The following is a 23,924-nucleotide window of genomic DNA, read 5'->3' on the forward strand; positions in this document are numbered from 1 at the left end:
ACTAAGGAGACAAAGATTGAAACAAGTTAAATTCAAGTTACTGCCAAAGATGAGACAGAATGACGAAGACCGCATCCAATTTTATAGACAGAAAACTAAAATTTGGGATGTATAGTGCACATCCACACACCGTTTTATAAAGACAGGTTCTGATCTCCTATCTGTTTTGCCCACTTTGGATTTATTTTAAAAATAGGTGTGTCTGGCAAGTTCATAATTATGTCTAGAAAATAATTTCGGACCATATTCAGTGATGCATGACTCAGTTACTAAAGCAAAACAGCAATTTAAAGCATCTCCAAAACTGACCCCTTTTAGCCTGATAATGTGTGTAAAACTAAGAAATAAGACTATGTATGGTAAGAAAAAGTAGATGGTACATTTATTAAGCGACAAAACTATATTCTTTTCATATTTCTTTGAGACATGTTTAGGTGATCAGTTGGGATGTTCCATTCACATATGTATGTAATGTATAATTTTTAAACCTTGTTAATTTGCCTTAAAATTGAACATCTTCTCCTCGTTGATTCTAAAGCTTGATATATTCTATGCATAAATATAGTGGGTTTAACATATGTCAAGCAATAGAATCTACAAGGTGGGCAAGAATGTTATTTTAGATTTTAAAAGTCAAACCTAATGATTTTGCTGTATTTTCCAACATGATATTCAAATGAGTTCAGGTCAAAGGTCATGTTTGGTCATTATATGGAGCTGGATACGTATTAAAGGCTCTATTTAAGTATTATAAGCATGAATGATGTATAAGTTGATAAAATTGCATAAGAGCTTTAATGTTAAGGTGATGGCAAAAGGGAGTGACTTCAGTGGCAGCATCTGGAGGTTTAGATACTTGGAGAATATCAATATATGGCATCATAAGATGGATCCTTCTTGGAATAAAAAATTTAACAACTTCTGAGTAAGTCTAGGAAAATGGGCCAGGTAGGTACAGATAGGAGATAAACCCTTTATTTCCTCACAGATCTTTGTCTCCTTTCTTATTTCCATAGGATCTTATAGGGGAAAGAGGAAGGGACTCACCAGCCACGGAATTAGGGCGGGGCATGAGGTACAGAGGGATGGAGTGGGCAGAGTGGGAGGACATGCTCTCAAGGTTGCGTTCAGGAATTTTGTTGAGGCTGTAGGTGGAGGCAGTCATGTTTTCATCCACCCTGTACAGAAACGAGTCCATGCCTGATTTCTGGGATTGCCAAAGCTTCAGGTTTCCCCGGGATCCCTCGCCGTATTTACTGCCTCGCTCCATGTTCTCTGAATAGCTGGTCAATGTAGCTGGAACAGAAAGAAAATCACACTTCATTTATTAAAGGTTCATGTTAAGGTTATGTTTAGGTCTATGTTGATGTTCAGGCTAGTCATTAGCTGCATTTCTACGACAGATGTAGGTATTGCTACCACCAGGAGCAAAAGAAAACCAAAAACCAAACTGATTTCACGACACAGAAATCACTTTACACTGTTATCATGGACGTCAGCAACCTAGACAGTCGTAAGCTTAAAAAGATGTTAGCTAAGATTCACAAATGAGTGGCTCACAGCGCGAAAACTTATCAAACTTATAAAGACATACAAACAGCTTTTTTAAGTGTAAACAAAATCATATAATTCAATTACAGTGAAATCCATTAATGTTGACAATAAGGCACATAGAAATATACAAATAACTACTTCCTGTTTGAAAAGCTTTTTGAGCCTTTCCATCCATTTCATGAGAAACTGTTTGTGTTATTTTAGTATGGAACTTGGATATATACTGACAGTCAATAGAAACTTTGAGGTAGAAATGTATGCATATTTGTACTTGTAGGGGGGTTGTAATTATTCATTGTGGATTTATTGATGACTTAGTGCTCGGGTAGTTGAGATAATGATGAGTTGTCATGGTGTCACGGTTCATTGCACATGGGTTGGTCTCTTTGAAAAAGCGGACCAAATACACATTGACCAATACTCAGTGGGTATCTGCACAATTTGAGGATTGGTTTTGAAGGCCTATATAAAGGCCTAAAAAAGGCCACCATTGTTAGTCCAGTGAACGGGATCATGCCACGTCTATCACGTGAACATGTCCGGGCACTGGGTATGGTGGAGGCTGGTTTCAGCTACAGTGATATAGCCAGGGGTATGGGCTGTTCCCAACCCACAATCAGAAACCTGGTTGAACGCCACAACACGACAGGCTCTGTTGACAATAGACCGCATCCAGGGCGAGAGAGAGCGACAACTCCCGACCAGGACCGCTTCTGTTGTGACTTTGTGTTTAGCAGGTGCCATTTTCTTTTGTTAAGTTTTTTGTTTTGAAATTATTCTTGAAACTTTAGATTTTTGTTTCTGTATGCCAATATCCTAAACAAATGATTCATATGAAAAAATTCCAGTTTAGGGTTTCAAAATGAAAATTATGTCAAAAAATACGGTCTCAAAAGTTTTCACTGACTGTGAGTGTATAAAAAAGTAAATCCTTCACACTACCTAAGGACCCCAAGATTTTTTTGCTGGGACTGCTACCTGGAGATGTATTAGTGATAGAAGACAAATAACTCTTTAAAATTCTTATAATTGCTTCCAAAAAGGCCATTACAAGGAACTGGCTCAAAAGTGATGCACCCTGTGAGGATCAGTGGCTATCTATAATAGAGGAAATCTACTACGGCTCAAGGAACATATCTTCATAAAGCACTGGAGAAAATGGCTGGACTATAAACAAAAAAATGCATAATTACTACTGTCTGTCATTTAAATATCTTGTGTTCAATCAGTGACCCCTAGTTTCTGTGTTGTATTGCCTGTTGATAAAACAAATTTTAAAAAGTATATATATAAAAAAAAGTAAATCAATCAATGTTAACACCTCACATGTGTTCTGTTGTTATAAACAGTTAATCTGTTTATGGAGTCAAATCCAAAATAATCTAATGAAACAGAGCGACAGAACTACCCAGACTACAGAATTGCTGTTTTTGTTGTGGGAGTTTGATAGGTTTAAGGACTTTATGACAGTGAGAAAAAGCGCATAGAGTTACGAAATATCTACAAAGTCATTATTATACTCTACAAACCTTAGAATAGAGATTTAGGTGATTTTCCTTCCAAAAAAAGCTTGGTTCATTTCAGTGTCAATGTCACACAATCATCTTCCTTCACAGAAGCCGCCAAATTCCTTGTGTATCATTGTCAAATGCGATTATGGTTAAATTGATGATAATAAGAGAGTCTTAGGACACAGCTGTGTGATTCTGTTGAATGTATTAAGCCTTTCCTGCTCATTAAGGCAATATTACAATTAAAAGTGGATAAAAACACTAGGACTCATTTCATCTGATATTTGTTGTGCTCAAAGCAACCATCTGCATGATTTATAAACATTATGAAATGAAATCATGTTTTGGAGGAAAAACAAATATCAGTATTTTCAGATCTGTCAGGTGGTCTAATAATGTGGCCACCAATGAAGCTTAAAATATACAGTATATGCATATAGATATTTTTTTAGGTGGGCCCTTATTGGGTGGTAAAACCAGTACAAAAATGTAAATTTAACTAAAGCCTTCAGAGGCTCATATGGCTGTTCATCATCTTCATCTTGTAATTCTCTGTCATACAGATGTCCCTGAACTACTCCTGTCCCACATCCACACCTGGACAATGATCGCTAAACTCTAACCCCTTTCTGACTCGGTGGAGACACAGAACAGGGCTAAAGTTACATTTTAAATGCAAAATGAAAAAATTCTTTGAAACTAGATTTACTGTCAGAAATCATGTGTCTGTCATACTTTTGGATGATTTTCTTTTTAAGCTTGACTTTCCTCACTCTTCATTTTTATTGTAGGCTTCGTTACTGTTGTTTTGAATCAATCTGGGGAGTAACTTTTTCTCTGTCCATCTAGGTCTTATGTTTTTGTGCCAACAATGCAAAATATGTCATCAGGAATTGCTCAGATTACATTCCTGACTGCACATGAGAAATGCACTCTCAGAGTTGAATTAACCAGTGTAACAGCACCCTGAGAGAAGCTAACTGAGCTAAACCACAGCTTTTTTGGCCCATAGGAACCAAGCTCCAACCCCAGGCATGTTCCCACTGACTGTCATAATGTTTAAATGTCAGGGATCTTAGATTTCAGATTAACCTGCCCGAGCAGCTCAGGTACCTGCATCTTTTTTTTTTTTTTTTTTTTAAATAACACACTAAAACTCACTTGTTTTTATTTGGCTTCAGAAAAAAATATTACTTCTTTGCTTTTGACCTTTATACTCTGAAATCTATCTCTATTGATTCAGATTAACTCCTCTGACATCACTGGCAGCGGCTTGAACTCCAAGGACTTAGATATACATAAAATACTAAACAAACCACCAACAAATCTAATAAAATGGTAGGAGTAATTCTATATTCTACATTCCACTGTCTCGCTAGGTGCTCTCATTGTGTGTTTTTGTGTGTTTCGTACCAATAATCCCGCTGTCCCTGCTCTCCAGTGTTGAGGTGGGACTGGTGACAGAACCGTAGGCGCAGTCCCTGTTGCCAGCCTGGCCGGGCATGGTAGGGGGAAGGGTGGAGCAGGGGCTGCCTGCAGGGGGGGAGGCAGTGCTGCTGGTCAGGGTGGAGCACGGGCTGATCCTCTGGTTCTGGACCTGACAGACACAAACAAACACTTTTAAATGCTGTGTTTGGTTTCCAAGAACGCCATCAGTTGAACATATTTTTTTGAAAAAGCGGCAGTTGAACTTTCAATGTTTGACTCATACAGAGGAAATTGTCACTTCAGTATTATTGTTTTCAAATGTTCCTGCAGTGTTGCCCGCATGGTGTCAGTCCTCCTTAGATATCACACATAGATATCACAATAACTAACAATTTGTAGGGTCAGGGTTAGCCTGTTTTACAAAAACAATAACCTTCTACAGATTCACAAACAAGACAAAGCTACAAGAACTATAAAGACTTACAGCATAAATTAATGGGGAACAGCATTTGTAAGTAGCAACATCAATGTAGTAATCAATTTCCAAATCTATCTTACAATAAAATGTGCAGTGGGGTGTGTGAGGACAAACCTAATTTAAACCACAGAGCAGCATCACAAAGTTGTAGAAGCATCTTTAAATTAGGGATATAAAGTGTTATTGTATGTGTTTTATAAGCATAGTATGTAATTTCTACCGTTAGGAGATTCCTAGTCAATTAGTTAGGCTATGTTTACACTGCCACCCTAGGTGCTCAATTCTGATTTACTGCTCAGATGTGGGTTTTCTATTTCCATTCGACTACTTTTTAAAATGAGGCCAGTGACAGATTCCAGTGTGAACATGTGGATTAAAGGCACTAATACTGACAATGACAATACTTCACCAAAGGTAAAACTGCAACAAAGACTATACTTTAAAATAAAATATGAACAATAGTCAATAGTCACATTCAAATGGTTAGTGTCTGTTTTTTAAGTATTATAGATGAAGTTTTGGATTAATTTTGCTGCTGCATTCAAGTAAATGTTATATCTGAATGACTTAAAACATGGCACATGAGTGATTCTCTCCAATGCAGAGCTGTGATGAATCTCTACTTAAAGTGATGTAAAAGCCAGAAGAATTCTGATCTAACAGTTAAGACTAATGTAACACTAAGTCCATTTACATACGCACTACAAATCTGATCATTTTGCAATTTCTGAAGATCAGATTATTCAACTGATCATGCAAATGGCATAATCTGATGTGCTTTATCTATTAAAGTTATGCGTTTTTGCAGTTGTATGATTATTACAAATCAGATTAACATGCCTAGATTTCTCCCCAATACTCCAATGTCTTTGTGCATGTAAACCCATTAATCTGATTTATTTCATTCTTGACCATCTGAACATGTATTTAAAAAAAAAAAAAATCATGCAAAACAGAAGCGATGTAGTCAAATGTGAGCAAAAAACCGTAACAGTAAGTTTGAGTCAACCATCACTGTATACGTACGTACACTGGTCTTGTAAACAGGGTCATTAAAAAAGATTTGTATCTGGTTCAGGATCATATATAGATGTGACCAAGATCAGAATCAAACAGATCAGATTCAATGTGATTTACACTGTTCACACTGTGATGAGGAAAAAGATCTGAACCACATATGAGCAGAAAGATCAGATTCGGTCACTTTATGTGAAAGTCGCCTTAGTTTGATGATGCCATGACAAAGCATAGGAGCTGTTGATTCACATCTTTAAGATGTTACTTAAGCAGATATCACATTTAACCAATAACGACCTAAACATCCAGCATCGACAAAAACTGATGTAAACTGTTTAACACCTGTTGATCCAGTAATCCTATCAATATATGTCAAAAATTTGTGTAAAATGCAGTTTGTCGTCTTTTCATGGTCATCAGATATGACCTATTTGGATGTTCAGAGGCTCTGTAGTGAACATGGGAATACTGTCATCTTCTACAACACTGATTCACCAGTAAAACCCATGGAGTTGAATCAATGACAGTGGATGGAGAAACTGGGTTTTGTGTTCAATTAATGATAAATTTTACTGAAAAAGTCACTTTTTCCTTCAGTTTTCTCTGTTCCTGATATAATAACCCTCAACTTCAGTCTGAGCTGTTATTAACATCTACATGATCAGTGAATTCAATATAGGAAAATACATGCTTTACACTGAAAAATGCAAACTACAGAGCATATTAGAATAAATGGTGAGAAATCACTAAAAAATGGTTCAGGAACTTCTACAAAAGTACCACTGGGTCTTTATGGGTTAAAGATGAGGTAAAGTATTTAGTTTTATTTATATTTAAATTCAATGACGTATATTGATATTATGTAATTTCATTCTAAAATAGTAACAAGTCAACCTTCCTGTTAACATCAGTGAAGGGGATATGACATTGTTGGCAAATCACCACATGAAACCTGCACTGAATGTTAGTACAGATTTTTTTTTTAACATTGTTGCAAACATTATACACAAAAACCACAAAGCACCTGTGGTTTTTATATATTTAATGTGGAAATGTTACATAATGTAGGTCTAGAAATAAGACTTTGTGTAGTCTCATGGTGCATTTGTGATTTTACGTTTGTGGGGATCTTAAAGGGGAGCTTATTTTATTATGTGATTCTATCTAAACAAAAACATGGCCTTGTCACGAGGAGCCCATAGTATCTCACCCCTCAAATTGAATTATTTTCCCTCTTCATCTACATGATCACAGAGTAGAAAACATGAATACATATTTTTTTCCCAGTAGCATGCGTTTGTTTTGGCACCCTGCAGTGACCCTCTTCTGTGTCAGTTCAGGTTAGGAGACATGAGACCACAGGGGACAAAATAAAAACACTCTGCTGCGTCTAATCTGCTGCTGCGAACACCCACTGATGCGCTCTCACAGAAATACACAAACTGAAAAGACATGGAAAATCTATGATAATGAGAAAACACAAGGAAAACCGGGTTATGACTAAGTATGTTTATCACACACTGAAACAAACATGGAGGTCTGGCCTTAACTGCGCTCTTGATGAGTTCAGGTCAGACTTGTAGTGAACACTTCGGGACGTGCAAAGCGATGCTTTGGAAAACACCAGGCCCAGTTTAATTTGCAGTTCAGGATACATTATCACGGCCTGCTTTGTTGTCATCAACGAGTCCACCACTTTTACCACTTTTATTCTCAAAAACATGTTAGGTCATAGAAGAACAAATAAACTTTCAAATCTCTGTGCACCCACAGTGACACTTCACCTCTATCTGCTACGCTAATGAACCCCAGTGTGAGCTGGTCTGACCTTAAACACTACTCAAAAATTAGATTGAATTTCTAACATTGCACCTATTCAGGGAGCAAGAACATGAGGGCAATTAACTGCAATCTCTGAGAGTTAAGGTCACCTTGCTCTGTCAGTTGAGAGGTCTTGCAGAAAGACACCAACTAAGAATTAACCATATAAGATATTACAGATGCAAAAGACCTGTAGTTATTGTGTCTATGTCACTGAATTACTCCACTTACTGCCTTTACTGGATGCTAATACATGCCAAGTAAATTAGAAAAATTACAAGAGAAGCCAATTCTGAGTCTTTTAATAATTCATATATGTCTTGAGGCACTCACTTTTGCCATTTTGGTGGTTAACAAATCAAACAAATTGCAATCAAAACAACAGTATTTGGGGCAGATATCTAAAATAATAAGTTTGTACTGTGTGCACGATGCAGCGGGGTGCTAGTATGAGTCACATCTCTAAAAAGAGTCGCTTGAATAAACCTCTCTCAATTTATACACCCCCACTGCTACAGCAGCGCTCACATCAAGCACAGTCAGTCCATCAGTCTAATCGCTTATCCACACTGCTTTAGTGCAAACCCATACCTCGGCCTGCTTGAAATGCTTCAGCAACAGGTTTTTGCCCCCTTGCATCCCTGTTTTTTTTTTCTAACTCCAATGAAACTGTTTTCCTGCTTCTTTTCAGAAAATTCATACCTGTCAAATCAGGTTTAGGAGTAGAAACCAGGGCATCTGCTGCAAAGCTTAGAGCATGCCCACTGTGCCAAGAGCTGTTTGTTGCACAACTGCCAAGTTCACAAATAGAAAGGCTATGGTGGAAGAAAGAAATATTAAGCTTAACCTGCATCTTAATAACTGGAGGAACCTCGTAGAAACAGCCAAATGTAAAGGCATGCAACGGAATAAATAATTAAATTATTTGTAAAGTTATATAAAGCCTAATTAGATGGGTAGACATGTAGAACTTGATGGAGAGATACAGATCAAATCTAAATCTAAAGCGTGTTGGTGTCTGAAGGCAATTTACTGAGAAGCCTTTTGATCTGGCTATTCAGACGTCCAAAGATCTGTCAGAACCAAGTGTAAACAAGGGTAAGAAGAAGATAAATGTCAAAAGAGATCAAATCAGACAGTTTCTGTATTTGTTCAAGTTCTAAAGCACAGTCTCTCTAAATAAAACGTCAAAAATCACATCAACAATACGACAATTAAATGAGATTAAACCAGATCAATAAGACAGGGGGTGATGAAGAATAAAACTCGAGTATGTTTTTGAAGTCAGTGCCTTATTTGCAGTCTCCGACGACCCCAGAAAATCCTTTAAGTTGATCTAAAGTACATCCATATAATGACATCATGACTCCATATCCATGCTTCCACATTAAATTACTGAGTTACTCTGAAGCAAACTTTTAAAAAGTTGAAAAATGAAAATTAGGCTTACTGCATCAAGTGCCTTGGAGCCAATAAACCATGCTGTATAGTGTTGTCAGAAGGTGGTAATACAGGCTATGCTATGTAAAGGTGTAATTAACAGTGTAATAGCAAAATAAATAGTGGCATCAAGCATTACGGTGTGTTTTAGTGGAGGGGCTAGTACCTCCAGTCCATAATCAAACACTATGTAGAGATTTATGAGGCCACTATAGGAGAGGGTGAGGGGCATTTATATGGTTGTAATCCACCACTTCTCCAGCTGATGTCATTAAATCTCACAGACGCAACCTTTAAATGTAAAAAATTTCCATAAAAGTATGTTTATAGAAACTCTTGTAGCTTTAAACTACTGACTCAATTTCTGTTTTTAAATCCTCTCTTAAAACATATTTTTTCCCTTTGGCTTTTTGGCTCTTTGGCTTTTAAGAATGATGACCTGGACAAATGAGAACCTACACCAACAACTTTGGCTTTTAGCTTTTAAGTGTGAGAGTTTTTATTTGTTTTTATGTCTGTGTACCGTACTTTGGCCAACTGTGTTGTTTTTAAAGTGCTTTATAAATAAAGTTGAGCTAAACTAAGTTACATCTTGTCATTCAATCTGTCAGTTTTTGCCAATCCAAACAAAAATCAGACATAAATGTTTCCAGAGGAGAAAATGTTCGACAGATTCAGACATAAACTTGAATCACACACCTGAATTTAGGTGTGAAAGAAGCGAGACCATTACCTGTCTCGCCTCGGGTTCCTCCATGCTGTACTGGGTACCGGCTGGCCCCTCGCTCACTTTGTCTCCCAGAAGGAAACCCAGGCGCGTCATCAATGTGTTGGCTGCCTCATCCACCGACGGAGGGGGGCCCAGCTCCTGGCTTGACTCCCCTGCAGAGGCAGAGAGACAGGAGGAGGAGGAGGAAGAGGAAGAGGAGGAGGAAAACGGTGGGGAGGGTGGAGGAGAGAAAGAGAGAGATCGCGGGGGAGACAGAAGTGAGCAAGAAAAGAGACAGAGAGAAGAAAAAAGAAGAAGAATGTGTGTCAGTGGTGGGCAGATACAGAGAAACAGCTTGTTTTTCCATGTTTGTACAAAAAAAAAGTAATTTCAAGGCATCAGTTCAATTCTGAAGGCAAATCATGACCCGCATCTCTTCAGTATACAAACAGTATATCTGCTTAACTTGTTTTGCATAAAGCAGCAGCAAAAACATACCCAGACACAAGAGACAGAGTACCTGCTCTCACTACAGCAAACTGAGACACCCTACCTGAGTTTTCTTTTAGCTCAGAGCTGTGCATTACAGATACATTCCACAACAGCTGGTCTTCTCACATAAGATCATTCAGCTCCAACAACGAGAATCCTCTTAAGCAATTTCCCAAAAACCTCCTCTACGCTGACTAGCAAAAGCCTTCCACACTGACGACAGCTCCTTCCGCACCACTCATCACACCGCACACTGCATTGAGCTCATGTGACGTAATGAGATACGCCCTTCACCTGAGTGTGTGAGAGAAAAGGAGAGGGAGCAATGGAGTGTGACTTTACAAGACAAGGCGGGTGTGTATTCACCTCTCGATCCTGTTTACAAAGGCTCTCTGCTTTAAAGGAAAGGGGGAAAAAAAACAACGGGATAAGCCTGCGTGATGATCAGATGATCAAACAAAACACATACACACACAAATACACACCCGTATAGCTAAGGGATTTCAGCTGCCAACTGTGCACTGGGACCCAAAACAAAATCCTTTAATGGTCTCATCTTGTCGCTCCGTTGCCTGGTTACTTTCCACCCATAACAAACCCTCATCGGTGGTATCATGTTTTTCAATAACACCTGGCTATCATGCCCCAGAGGTATCTACTATATCAATTTCAATTCAATCTCACTTTATTCACTGGTGTGCCACACTGAAGCTGCTGAAGACAAAGCTCACGCTAATTACTCAAACACAATGTGGTGGCAAAAGGAGTAACTAGTGACTAAATACAAACAGCTGTAATTGGATGTATAAGCCTCTGAATTGGCCCAGACATTAATGACACTGAGGACAACAGTATGAGAAGGCTGGTGGTTAAATAAACAGCAGAGACAGCGAGCAGCAGGGCCAGTTTTCTCTCTCCGCCTCTCTGTCACGTTCCTGCAGGGCAGGTCTGACCAGACTGGCAGGGAGCTGCCGCTAAGTCTTGACTGACGACCATTAGACAGCGCAGCCACCACACCAGCTCTCTGAAGACAGACAGCTTGTCTTAAAGCCTGTGGCCTCTCACTCGGTTGTTCAAGACCTGGAGACAGACAGGCAATCTAAACTCCCTTCGCTATTCACTCATGGACGGACAGGCAGTGTGTGCTATCAGGATCCGCATTTCATTTACTCCAAGGTTCTGACGGAGTAAGAAAGACGGGCACCTTCTGAGGAAAAAAAAGGTGACGTAAATGACTATAACATGTTACAAAGCGTCAATAAAAATGCACAACAGCAGCCAATGATGAGGTAATCACAGCACATATTAGGTGGACGTAGCTGCTAAGTGATGCGACTGAATACATTTAATATGGAGCAGAATGCATTTATGAGGGCCTCCAAGGTCACTGAATCCCAGAGCATCCCTTGAGGATCAGCGCTGAATGCAGTAATGGAGAAGATGTAGGGTGATGGAATTACACTTCTACCTCCTTACATCTAAATCACAGGGGGCAGCAGAGATACAGCAGTCAATAAAAGAAAAAAAAAAAAGCAGACAAAGATAAAATAATCATCAACTGGCAACACAGAGCCTTTTATATGAATTCAGAATAATGTATGCAAGCACACAATTGAGTGTTTACTCATGCATTTGCATCTGTGTGTTTGCTTCGGTGTCTGGACATGAAGGCAGTGAGAGCTTCCCAGTTGACAGACTGGTAGTAGTAAGCAGTGAATACATTAGCACTGATTAGTCAACTGCTCCTGAGGGTTTTGTGGCTGTGGCCATGATCAAACAGGGTCTTTCTCTTGCTCTCTGTGTTCGTTTCTGCTCCTTTTTACTTGCGTCTTTGTCTACTTATCTCACTTTCAGGCTCTACCTCTGAAAATCAGCATCGTTGTCTGTCTGCTGAAGCTTTCTATCAGCTCCTATCTGTTATCATTCTACCCCTTAGTTCCTCTTGTGTCTCCGTTCTCCTTTTTTGTGTTCTTTACTACTGCATCTCTGTGTCAGCCAGCTGTTGGACAACCATGTGCAGAGGCAAGGAGTTTATGTGTGCTTCTTTTGATGTGGGAGTAAAGTCTCTAATCTGGGGATGCTGGAGTCCTCAGTAACTCCCTTCAGCTAAACATGCAGGCAATCCCTTTGTACATCTTTAAACTGTCACACTCCACAGCTCCTCCTACTACATAGCTAAGATCCAGTTGTTTTGGGCAGTGTCCCACAAACAACAGTATTTCAAAACATTGTCAAGAGATGACACATTTAATCACCATCTACATCTTATCTACTTGCACGTCTGTTTTTACATATTCATCAGATTAAATGAGCTGCTATCAAGGGAGATACGTACTACATTACCATAACGTAGAGGTTGCATATATTGATTTATTCCTCCTTGAAGCTCTGTATTTTGTTTTTTAAATACAGATTATGTCAATGACACTCACTGCCTCTTACTGAAGCTGCTGAACCCTTACATCTAGATGGCTTCAAAGCTGGATGACAGCATTCAGCACATAACGCACTTCATAAGTGGAACTTGAGGCATTTCTCATCACAGTGACACCATACAGTCCATAATGATAAAATTTGAATATGAAAAAACAAGCATAAAATGCATCTCAACACACACACACACACACACACACACACACACACACACACACACACACGCATACACAGACACACACACTCCTCTCCATTGGATTCCTGAGCTGAGAAGGAGACAGATGGTTGCCATAGCAACTATCTTTGCGCACAGCTAGGAATGTGTTTCAGTGCAAGCGCATCTGTTTCTCCCTGGCCATCCACAGATCTGCCCTCACGCACTCAGAGTGAAAGAGAAGCATGTGTGCTGCAAGCAGGGGACTGGACAGGAGAGGAGAGGGTATTAATAGGCCTGGGACACAGGTAAGACAACACATACTGCACAATGTGGCTGCTGCTATTTCCCCAGTACCTGCACTATTCTTCAGCAGGAAAAGACCACAGACAGTAAATTCCTCTTCACAATAAAAATGTAATGTACAGTTTTACAGGCACGTAATGCTCAAACAAAGAAAACTACCAAGAGAAAGCCCCAGCTAATTCAGAGCTAAAGAAAACACACGTTACAGTGGACGGAAATGCAGCGACATGAAGGCTCATCTAGATAAGTTTCACATTCCTGATGTGCAGAGTTCATTTTGTCAACATGCCAACCAGGGTTACGGTGCTTTACGAAAACTAAATGTAAAACTAGCGGTTTAAAAAAAAATTATTTTTGCAACTGAAATACAAATATTAACTTCCCCTGGGACTTGCACTGGTTGTCATATCACTTCAAATAAAGTGGATGAATGGAATTTACCAGAACATGACATTTTTTAAAAAGTGGCAGTACATAGTATGTTTTCTAAATTGCATTTGATGTTATGCATTCTTTCACTCTACTTTTTTCATCTTATAAACCAGGCTTTTCTCACAAAACCTGGAAAAACTAATACTAACTCAAAATTAAATAAAAACTAGTCAATTCCTGAAGTAATAAAATAACTGTAAAACTAAAACTACTTACATTGTTGTAAAAGTACGTGAAACTGGACTGAAATCAAAAGTCAAACTGAAAGATTACATAAAGAAGGAACTAATTAAATTAACAAGAATAACTCCAGACACCAACAAAACCAAACAGGTGTGTCATACACTACGACTATAAAGTTTGGAGTCAGGACAAAAAATTTACTGAGAGGAATCTTAATATTACTAGAAAAGCTTTCAGCCCATAAAATAGAGAACAGGTGGTGGAGAAATTCACAAGATATCTCACAAAATATCTCCACACCACATTTATGAGTCCACAATCTCTTTGTAGGCCATTAAAATCAGCTGATACCTGACATCCTCTGGGCGAAAGTGAGAGCAGCAGCTGAGTGCGGACTGGCATGAGATCAGATGTTTAAGTCATCGCCCTGCTGTTACTCGTGCCTGGGAGCTCTTGTTAAGAGCTAAGATGTCCATCTGTCCACCTAGGAGGTGCGAGTCCTCACCCTCGTCCAAAGTCATGTCACCCAACTGGTTCCTCAACAGTTCAGGTTGTTACTGCGCAGGGCATTCCAGTTTTCTAATCAACTGTTTTCCTGCCTCAGTGGTGGTAGAGATTACTTTTTCAAACCTGAATCGTCACTTCTGCAGAAGCTCTTATCAGCTCATCTCCACTGATAGGTTATTCCACAGGCTATTTCACAGGACTGATACAAAATAATACCAAGGACAACAGTTTTTATTCATGAGATTCAGCAGAAAGCCAAGTGACAGAGCCAAAGAGATCATTGAATATGACAACAAACACCTATACAGAGATAAACAATACCATTAAATATATATCTATATGTCAGATAGATCACCTACTTAGCACTCCCATTGAGCAGAGACCCAGCAGAAGAGGCTGACAGATGGAGAAGGGTGGTAGTACTCTGTCGGTCATTTTCTTCCTAAATTACACCAGTTAGGCTTTAAGACCGCCCCTATCAACCAAGTCTTCATCCAACCCTGGGGTGGTGCAGTACCATCCCACTAAGTGGAGAGGTCCGCAACAGTCGACAGCAGCTGAGCAAACAAGGCAGGTCAGGAAGCTAACAGTCCATTTCCCAGTGGCAACAGGAAAGGAGAGGCGAGATGAGAAAGCAGATATACTAGAACCAAATCTCAGCAGAGCACTATCCTTGGGTGACCCGCATTACTGTCCTCCCTGTGCACAGGGCAGGGAGACAGAGGGAGAGGATGGGGTGGGAGAGAGATAACAAGGAACGAGGGGGGGTGACAGGGATGGATATGAGGGTTGGGGGTTTAGGGAGATCCGGACAGTCCACAGGATTACTGTGCAAACTCCGACTGTGAAGTTAACAGGAAACTGTAGCGGCAACTATACAAGCTCTGCATCTGAGAAGCATAGCCGAGTGAGAAAACAGCAAGGGAGGATTAGAAGGAGAGAGAGAGAGAGAGAGAGAGAGAGAGAGAGAGGGAGGGAGAGGAGGCAATGAGGATGGACATAGAGGGAAGCAGCAAAGCTATTTTACTAATGACTTGTGCAATGTTTTTTAAAAGATGCAACCGTGACCAAAGGAACTGGTAAACAGGGACGCATTCCCTCTTTCTCCTCCTCTGTGTGTCATATGTTCACAGCACTGCACAGACAGGAACTGACATGCAAAAAACACAACGAAATGAGGGATGAGCGGGCCAAAAACTTACCAGGGCAGTATGTGTCCAGGTCTGGATTCTTGGCAGTGGTGAAGGTGTGTGTAGGGGAGCCAAGCTCTGATTGTGGAATGCGAGGGCTCTCCACAAACTTTGCTTTCCGCAGAGGGGCTGGGAGCAGAAAGCGTACACAAGCATACGTACATACATACATACATACATACACACACACACAGATAGAGAACGAACAACACATGTATACACACAGATACACACAGATAAGGAAAATGGAGGAAGACAAGGAGGAAGAGAGGGGTGACAGAGACAGGACAGAAAGGGAGGAAGACAGAGAGCTTATGAACTTGAAGCAGCACACTGATAAAATGAAAACATCCTGAAGGTTTACATGGGCACATAGGTCGACCGTTTTTATTTGCCTTGGGTCAAATAAAGCTAAAGCATGAGGAACATCAGCACTCAGGAACTGCGCAGAGCACACTGCAGAAGTCCAATCTACCTTAGATATATGAAAATATCCACACGACATTAAACCAAAATGGTGAAAAATAAGCACTTTCAAAGCCCCGTGCACGACGTAATGTCCAAGATGACAATACATGTTTCATTGTGCTCTACTGTATTTAACTGTGCCAAAAAAATTACAATATTTTTCATCACATGGTCAGTATTTTGTCTTCTTTCACAAAGAATGTGTTGCATGAGAATGAGACACATGGAGAAGACGGAAGATTGCACAGAATGAGGTGATTCTGAACAGCAGCAGGACTCTCTCTACCCAAAGGAGAGGCTAAGTCTGTTTGAGAGTGAAAAGCGTGACATGGACCAGAAAACCAGACTTATGACGCAGTCTGGTGAAACTCTAACACCATCTTTTACTGTGTATATGTACATAGTCTGTATAGTTCTTATTGCTATTATTATTATTTTATATTGTTTATTGCACTATCTTTATGCATACACACTTTTTTTTGCACTTTATTCTGTTGCTACCTTGACTGTTGAATTTCCCCACTGTGGGATCAATAAAGTCTAATCTAATCTAATCTAATCTAATCTAATCTAATCTAATCTAATGATTTTATCAAACATGTAATCTACAAATGAGAGCTATGAAAGTAAAGTTGAGGCCTAGATTAATTTTATTTGTAACATAGTGTTGGTGAATTTTACATCCATTTCACATATCAATATTTTATATTTTGCGACATGTTTTGTTGAAAGAGAAAAATCTTCTGTTGAAATATAGCAGCCAGTTCTAGTAGACAAGTACAGGTGCCCACTCTATGCTTTGTCAATACATGCAAAGTGATGTCATAGGGGAACCATTCCGTACAAGTAGACATGATCTGACGCAACATGAGAATGTACCTGAATGATATGACATGGACTGAAACAGGATGATACCAAAGATAACTCAACCCTCTTATCATGATGGGATAATATTGTGACTCACTGACTCACTTTGTTACCATTGTACTTTAAGTTTTGATACTTCCTTGTCTGTGCTTGTTGATACTCTCCGTGTCTCTTTGCATTTTCGTTGTATTGTTAGTTAAAAAAATATAAAATCTGTCAAAAAAAGTATGAAAAAAGAAAGAGAAAAATCCTCAATGTATGTATGTACTTAATTGTTGTGTATGTATTCAAAACGTAATGAGTACGCTTTTCTATGTTTTCATTATATATACACTACCAGTCAAAAGTTTGGACTCACCTTCTCATTTAAATGGCATGAGATGGACCGCAGATGGCCAACAAATGCTCAGCATTATTGGGAAGTCCTTCAAGACTTTTGGAAAACATTTCAGGTGACTACCTCATGCAGCTCATTGAGAGAATGCCAAGAATGTGCAAAGCAGTAATAAAAGCAAAATGTAGCTATTTTGAAGAATCTAAAATATGAAACATGCTTTGAGTTATGTCACATTACATAATTCCATATGTGTTCATTCATAGTTTTAATGTCTTCAGTGAGAATCTACAATGTAAATAGTCATGAAAATTGAAGAAAATAGGACCAATGGCCCTGTAGCTTACCGGCCAAATTAAAAATTTTGGGAAATGTATCCAGATGCCATTTATTATCACCCCATTATGTGTATTATTCTATTACAGAAATAGCCCATGTTTTGGTCATATTCCAATCAGATCTGTAAAAAATTCAAATTCCAACTTGATATCATTGATACTTACTGATTTATTGTATCAATCCACTTCCTATCTCTTATAATGGGGAAATTTGTCAAAATCGCACCAAATCCAGAATCAGATGTGGATCGAAATAAGTTCAATACCTTGTGTTGACATCATCATACAGAAGCTGTATACCAAGTTTGAAGTCAATCAGAACTGTAGTTTGGGAGAAAAAGACGATTTAAATTTTTTCCCCATAAGAGCCCAGATTAAATTTTCCGTAAGTTCCCAGATCCAGAAGAAGATCCTGATCAGCATGTAGCCATTATATCTTGGTCATCTCCCCATCAGGGCTGTACTGCAGAAATTTACACTTGATATCATTTATATTTATTACTGAGCTATTGCATCGATCCACTTTCTCTCTCTTATAATGGGAACATTTTTCAAAATCGCACCAAATCCAGAATCAGATCCGGATCCAAATAATTTCACTAACTTTTGTTGAAATCATCATAAAGACGCTGTATACCAAGTTTGGAGTCAATCGGAACTGTAGTTTCGGAGAAGAAGATGATTGAAATTTTTGTAATGGACAACGGATGACGATGACAGACGATGACGACGGACGCTGGATGGCGACAATAGCGTACGGCCTGTCAGCCGGTAAGCTAAAAAACAGGTGAATTCAAACTTTTGACTGGTAGTCTGAACTACTTACTTATTAAATTTACAGAAAATGTGCTTAATGATATATCTAACAATATTGTGCATGTTGGTAGATGTATCATTACCAGGTTATGAGTCCAAATATACATTTATTTTGGGAACATCTTCACATCTGACCCACATATGACCCATTTAACAAAACATATTGTGCACAGAGGGACGCTTGAGAACCAGGGGTGTCGGTTGTGGAATGATACTTGTACCGCTACATTACAGGTCACAGCACAGGGATTAAAAAAGCAAATCTACAAAATCCTGAGCACAGTAATTTAACACTAAAAGCCAAAAAGCACAGTAGGGACCAATATTTATAATTCATAGAAGACTTACAACTGGTGAAAATACTTTTCAGAGTACTATGTGCCTCCCAAAGGACACGCCAAAGAAAACTACAAAGTGCATTCAAGGTCAGTTTTTCTTAGTTGAACGATCTTACAAGGATGCTGTTGCACAATCCCTGCCATTATAAGTCTACTATGTTTCATGAAGTCCCTTTTGGATGTTTTGATGATTATACAGAAATTCCAGGCTTTCCTTTTCTTATATGTGCAGGAAAATCCATCCAACTAACTGTTCTAGAGGGAAATAAATGCTTTTCTCTTGAAATTTACACATATTCAGCAGAAATCAGAACATATTTATATAGAGCTTGTCTTTAAATCTAACAAAAATCCACTCTTTCTTGAATGGGCTCCTCTACTAGAACGGTACACAAGCTGAATAACACAAAGAAATCTAGAAAATATCATAAATCAGCTGGTTCATTGATTCTTTATTTTGCACTTGTTGAGGTGGGTACAATTTCTAATTAGCACCGACTGACTAATCAGATCAAACAAGGCTTTAAAGAAGATAATGCACTGAGTGATGCAACTGTTATGGATTCTTATCATGGATGACTCCACATGTCCAAAACTATCAGGCGCGACATCATTGTGCAGAAGCATAACACTGTATGCTGCAAGTCCTAAGTAGTAGTAAAAACATATGTTCTTACAGCAATATCTGCAGAATGAAAATGAGCTCGCTTCTATTTTAATGGGCTCAAATAATCAAATTATGATGTAAAAACTCACTAAATAATTCCTGCATTGTTTTGTTCCTTGTCCAAAAAATCCAAAATCTTTTGTTTTAGGAACTTGCTTTATGCTGTATTTCAGACAATGACTTTTGTCCAATTATAGATAATCCAATGTGTATTTTGCGTTAGAGAACTTTTCAGCCCTATTACGAGCATGTAATCCTGAAAATGCAAAGATTGCCATACTTGAGAGATTTAAGAGTTTAATCTGACAGTGACGATTCAGATAATCCAAAGAAATTCAAAACGCATTTACATCTCTTTTAAATACACTGCTAATCAACAAAAAGAATGACAATACGTGGCCTGAAAAAACAGTGTTGCCATTTGGGAGTCGGTGTGTGAAGTTGATGCATTCACACATGGTGTGTTAATATTGTGGTATCGTGGTCTGAAGAGGGTTGTGTTAATTGACCACTTCTAGGATGTGAGCCAGCACAGATGCCACGAGTGAGAAACTACAACTGACAGCCAGGAAGGGAAGGGAAGGGAAGGGACTGGAGGTATCCACAGCTGGTTCACCCACCATGACAGAAACTGACAGAGACATACTTGTACTCTGCTAAACAAACTCTAAACAAGCGCTTGAATGCAATTTATGTATCCTTTTCTCTAATTAACAGTTACATGAGCAAAGTTTCAGATCTATCTTAACAGAAACGAAAAAATATATATATAAACATGCATGCAAACCAATGAATAACTTAAAAATAATTAGACTTGTGTAAGAAAAGCAATTACCAATTTAGAAGAATGACTATTGCATTCCAATAGAAGTGATATTAAACTGTGTTTTTTGTTTTCCTTTTATTTACAGGCTAAGAATTTCCACTGCACATTTTCATTCTGAAAAACATCTCATTGCTATCACTATCCCTTAAAAAAGGGAAAAAAATATAACACAATATTCAAGTGCCTGCTAACAGTATTATTACATTCTGTCTAAATATGAAGCTGTTGTGAAGAACATAAAAATAGACACATTATGAGAGAACAGACAGACACACAAGGTGGTCTTTGTCAGCTCCTTCCAGTCTTACACTACTGTCACATGGGAAGGTGGTAGAAAAGGGGAGCAACACTGCAGCTGCTCTGTCTGCACTGACTGGGTGTTCTTTGCTACAATCAAGCAAAAAGGTCAGTTTTTTTAAATCCCAGCTATGTTTTTTTTTTCTTCCATAAGCTGCAATTGCAGGCTTGCAGCAGTTTTTCACTACCTACTGACGAGCTATGAGGGATTGTGATGGATTGTACTTGCAGGTTATACCTCTAAGATTATTGCAAAGGGCCAATCACAGTCAAAAAGTCACAAAAGTAATTGGGTCATATTTAAAATCTTAGCAGTATAGCCTGATAATCCTTTAGTCCACTACTACACAAGATAGTACACCCATTTTTCCCCTATTAGAATGGATTTGTTTTTTGCATGTACCAGTGTCCTAGTGAGTGAGAGATTACCATTTCTTTTGTTTCTGTCTTCTGATCTCACCTCTATCAAATGGTAAAGTGAGACACTGCCTACTGGAGTAAATCCTCTCTATAGCACCGGCTCCAGGATACTAAATCCCAGGGACTTCTCTCCTGCAGTTCTGTTGTCACTGTGTGCCAGGTTGAGGATGGGTGACTGTGATGGATGGCAGCAGGCAAATCCACTCTTCTAATGAGCTTATGAATAAATATATCTAGTCTGCGTGTGCAGATGCACGTGGCCGTGAAGTAGATATTTGTTACATGCTGGATATAAGAGTGTGAATATGAATATGCATGTAGCACGTATGCAAGTGTGCATGTGATTAGAGTGAGAAAGGGGAGGGGATGTAAAGGAATTGCTGACAACAAATAAGCTAAAGGACAATGTGGCAAATCAAAAGGCTGCTCTTTATTCCCAAGATTGTCACTTGCTTAAAATTAACAGAATAAAAGTTAATAAACCAGGGAGTATTGGGATTCAAATTCTCATATGAAGGATGCTGTGCATATAAATCAGGAGATTTACTTTTTAGTACTCCCCTCAGTCACAACCTGCATTTTGAACAAACAAGTGACAAGATCTGAATATGAATTAAATGAATTTCAATGTGCAATGAGCAATTTCTCATTTGCCACAGAAAAGTGAACGACAAGCAACTGAAAGGAGCTGTTTCTTTTAGCAATCAAGTATTGTCTGCAGCACCACTGTCTCAGTTACATACGACCTCAGGCTCCCACACAGACAAAGACACAGGCGCCCACACACACACGTGCATTTACATTTATACACATACAGAACAATAATGTGGGTGAGGACATACATTGCCCAGCTGTCTGCAAACCAAGAAGAGCTGAGACCAAGCACGCGGCCCTGGTCTCTATGGCAACAGCAGAGAACAGGGAAATGACTACTTTTTGTTCACCTTTTCAAGGTAGTAATAACACACAGAATGAGAGACAGCGAGAGAGGAGGAGAGATGGGGATTTCACTGGCAGTCAAAGCTTCAAGGTCCAAACACATTTGCTCGGTAATGAAACAACCTGTTTGTACAGACAACTTCCAGCTGCTTTATGGAGCTGGGTGTTCCCCTTGTCACTTGAATTCAAGGTATTCACCTCTCAAAGCTATTGCGTTTGTGTTGTTCTTTGTTACAACAATCTTATCCAGTAAAGTGGTCGTTTACATGCCTCTTCAGATTCTATCAATGATTAAATCGTCAAGTTCTAACAAAATCTACTGAGGCTGGATCAAACAGATGAAACACACACACACAAAAATTAAACATATTGCAAATGCATACACTATCACAATGTTGTGCGGGTGTTTTAAAGCTATTTCCCTATTTAGATAAGAACAAGTAAATAGTAAACCACAAATATTATAGACCAATCTTGCTTGAAATGGTCACTCCTATACTTCCTACCTTTAAAATATCATAATAATAAGTGTATTCAACTTTATCAGGCACCACATGTGAAGAATCTTCAATACCTAATTACATTTTTACACCAACAACTAGTGTGTAAATGTAAAAATAGGCAACTGACTTCATTCACACAGTTAGTAGACAACAAGGCCATTCTGTCTGTTTGTTTTGTGTCATGTTCAATGGAGAACAGAAGAACAGGAGGAAGCAACATGAAGGTAAGTGACAATATTAGTTGCAGTTTTACTTAAGTCCCTCTGTCAAGCTTGATACCACCTGGATGGATGGATGGAATTTGGCTAATGATGGAAAAGCAGCAGAAAAAGAAATAAATTGTTTTGATTGCTGCAGCGAAGGACTGCAGATTGTACTTGACTACATGCTTTCCCAAAAGAAAAAAAGCCAGATGTTAGTGATTCTTCTGTCCAATGCGAAACAGGTATTAGTAAATTGAATAAAAAAACAGTCAAAAAATATCTCTGTGGGTTTGTTTCTAACTCTGCATTACACAGGGACACGTATACACCTGTGTCTATTCATTAATTGCAACCTAAACATACAGAGACGGAGCATATTGGCATGCTGTTTTAGAGTAATTATAATGCTTCTGTTGTATGACCCAGCAGCTCGGTCACACTGTGCATAATCCTGCTCAGCTACCACTGAGATGAGGTTGTGTGCTTGTCTTGTTGACTTGCTGAACAAAACAAAGCAGTCCAGATGTTCCTGTGCAGCACACCGAGCTGTTCAGTGACAGACTCAAAAAACAGAGGCTGCTGACAGTCAATGGCAAGTACAAGTCCATTAGCAAGACTGCCTCTCCCCCTTTTATGTATGTATGTGTGTCTGCACAGACGCACATGTGTATCTATCATTACAGCCTTGGGAGGATTAGCCATGCAAGGTAAGGCGCAGGCAGAATTTTAAGAGAGCAGAAGGAGGGGCTGATTTTACATGAACGCTCATTAGCCAAGTGCTCTCTCGCCCCAAAAACCTGTTAATTCAAGGTTTCACATAACCTCTTTGGGGGCTGGATTAGACCAGTAACACAAAATCAAGTGACACAAAAGCACAAGGTTATTAAGGCAGACCCAGAGCCCACAAAAGTCTGACTGTATTTCTAATTTTTTCAGCGGATTCTGAGCTTTTCATCCATCAACATGTTCCTGATATCAACCCATAAAGACCCAAACATCGATCACCGACCAAAAACATCTACTGATGTAACTGTTTAATACCTGTTAATTCACTAATCCTATGAATACATGAAAATAATTGGTGTAAAATGTAGTTTGTCATCTTTTCATGGTCATCAGATATGACCCATTTGGACGTTCAGAGGCTCCGTAGTGAACGTGGAAATGCCGTCATCTTCTACAACATTGATTCAACAGCAAAACCCATGGAGTTGGATCAATGACAGTGGATGGAAATGATTGGTTTATGTTTA

The 23,924-nt window shown here is 39.0% G+C and overlaps 1 protein-coding gene across 11 annotated transcripts in view; it reads right to left on the reverse strand.

Annotated features, from left to right (window-relative positions):
• Positions 1 to 23,924, reverse strand: part of tanc2b (tetratricopeptide repeat, ankyrin repeat and coiled-coil containing 2b) — a 178,639-nt gene that overhangs the window by 42,656 nt on the left and 112,059 nt on the right. For 6 of the 11 annotated variants that reach the window (XM_030122662.1, XM_030122659.1, XM_030122657.1 and 3 more), the window contains 4 exons: positions 15,668 to 15,784; positions 9,983 to 10,131; positions 4,479 to 4,662; positions 1,048 to 1,296 (listed from right to left, as the gene is read on the reverse strand). In XM_030122662.1, the coding sequence (XP_029978522.1) occupies positions 1,048 to 1,296; positions 4,479 to 4,662; positions 9,983 to 10,131; positions 15,668 to 15,784 (699 nt within the window). Of the gene's footprint in view, positions 1 to 1,047; positions 1,297 to 4,478; positions 4,663 to 9,982; positions 10,132 to 14,824; positions 15,270 to 15,667; positions 15,785 to 23,924 lie in introns of those variants that run through there. The other 5 variants (XM_030122666.1, XM_030122660.1, XM_030122664.1 and 2 more) reach the window with 3 other exon arrangements.

Source organism: Sphaeramia orbicularis, chromosome 19, assembly GCF_902148855.1.
Source record: "Sphaeramia orbicularis chromosome 19, fSphaOr1.1, whole genome shotgun sequence".
In the NCBI taxonomy this organism is placed as follows: Eukaryota; Metazoa; Chordata; class Actinopteri; order Kurtiformes; family Apogonidae; genus Sphaeramia; species Sphaeramia orbicularis.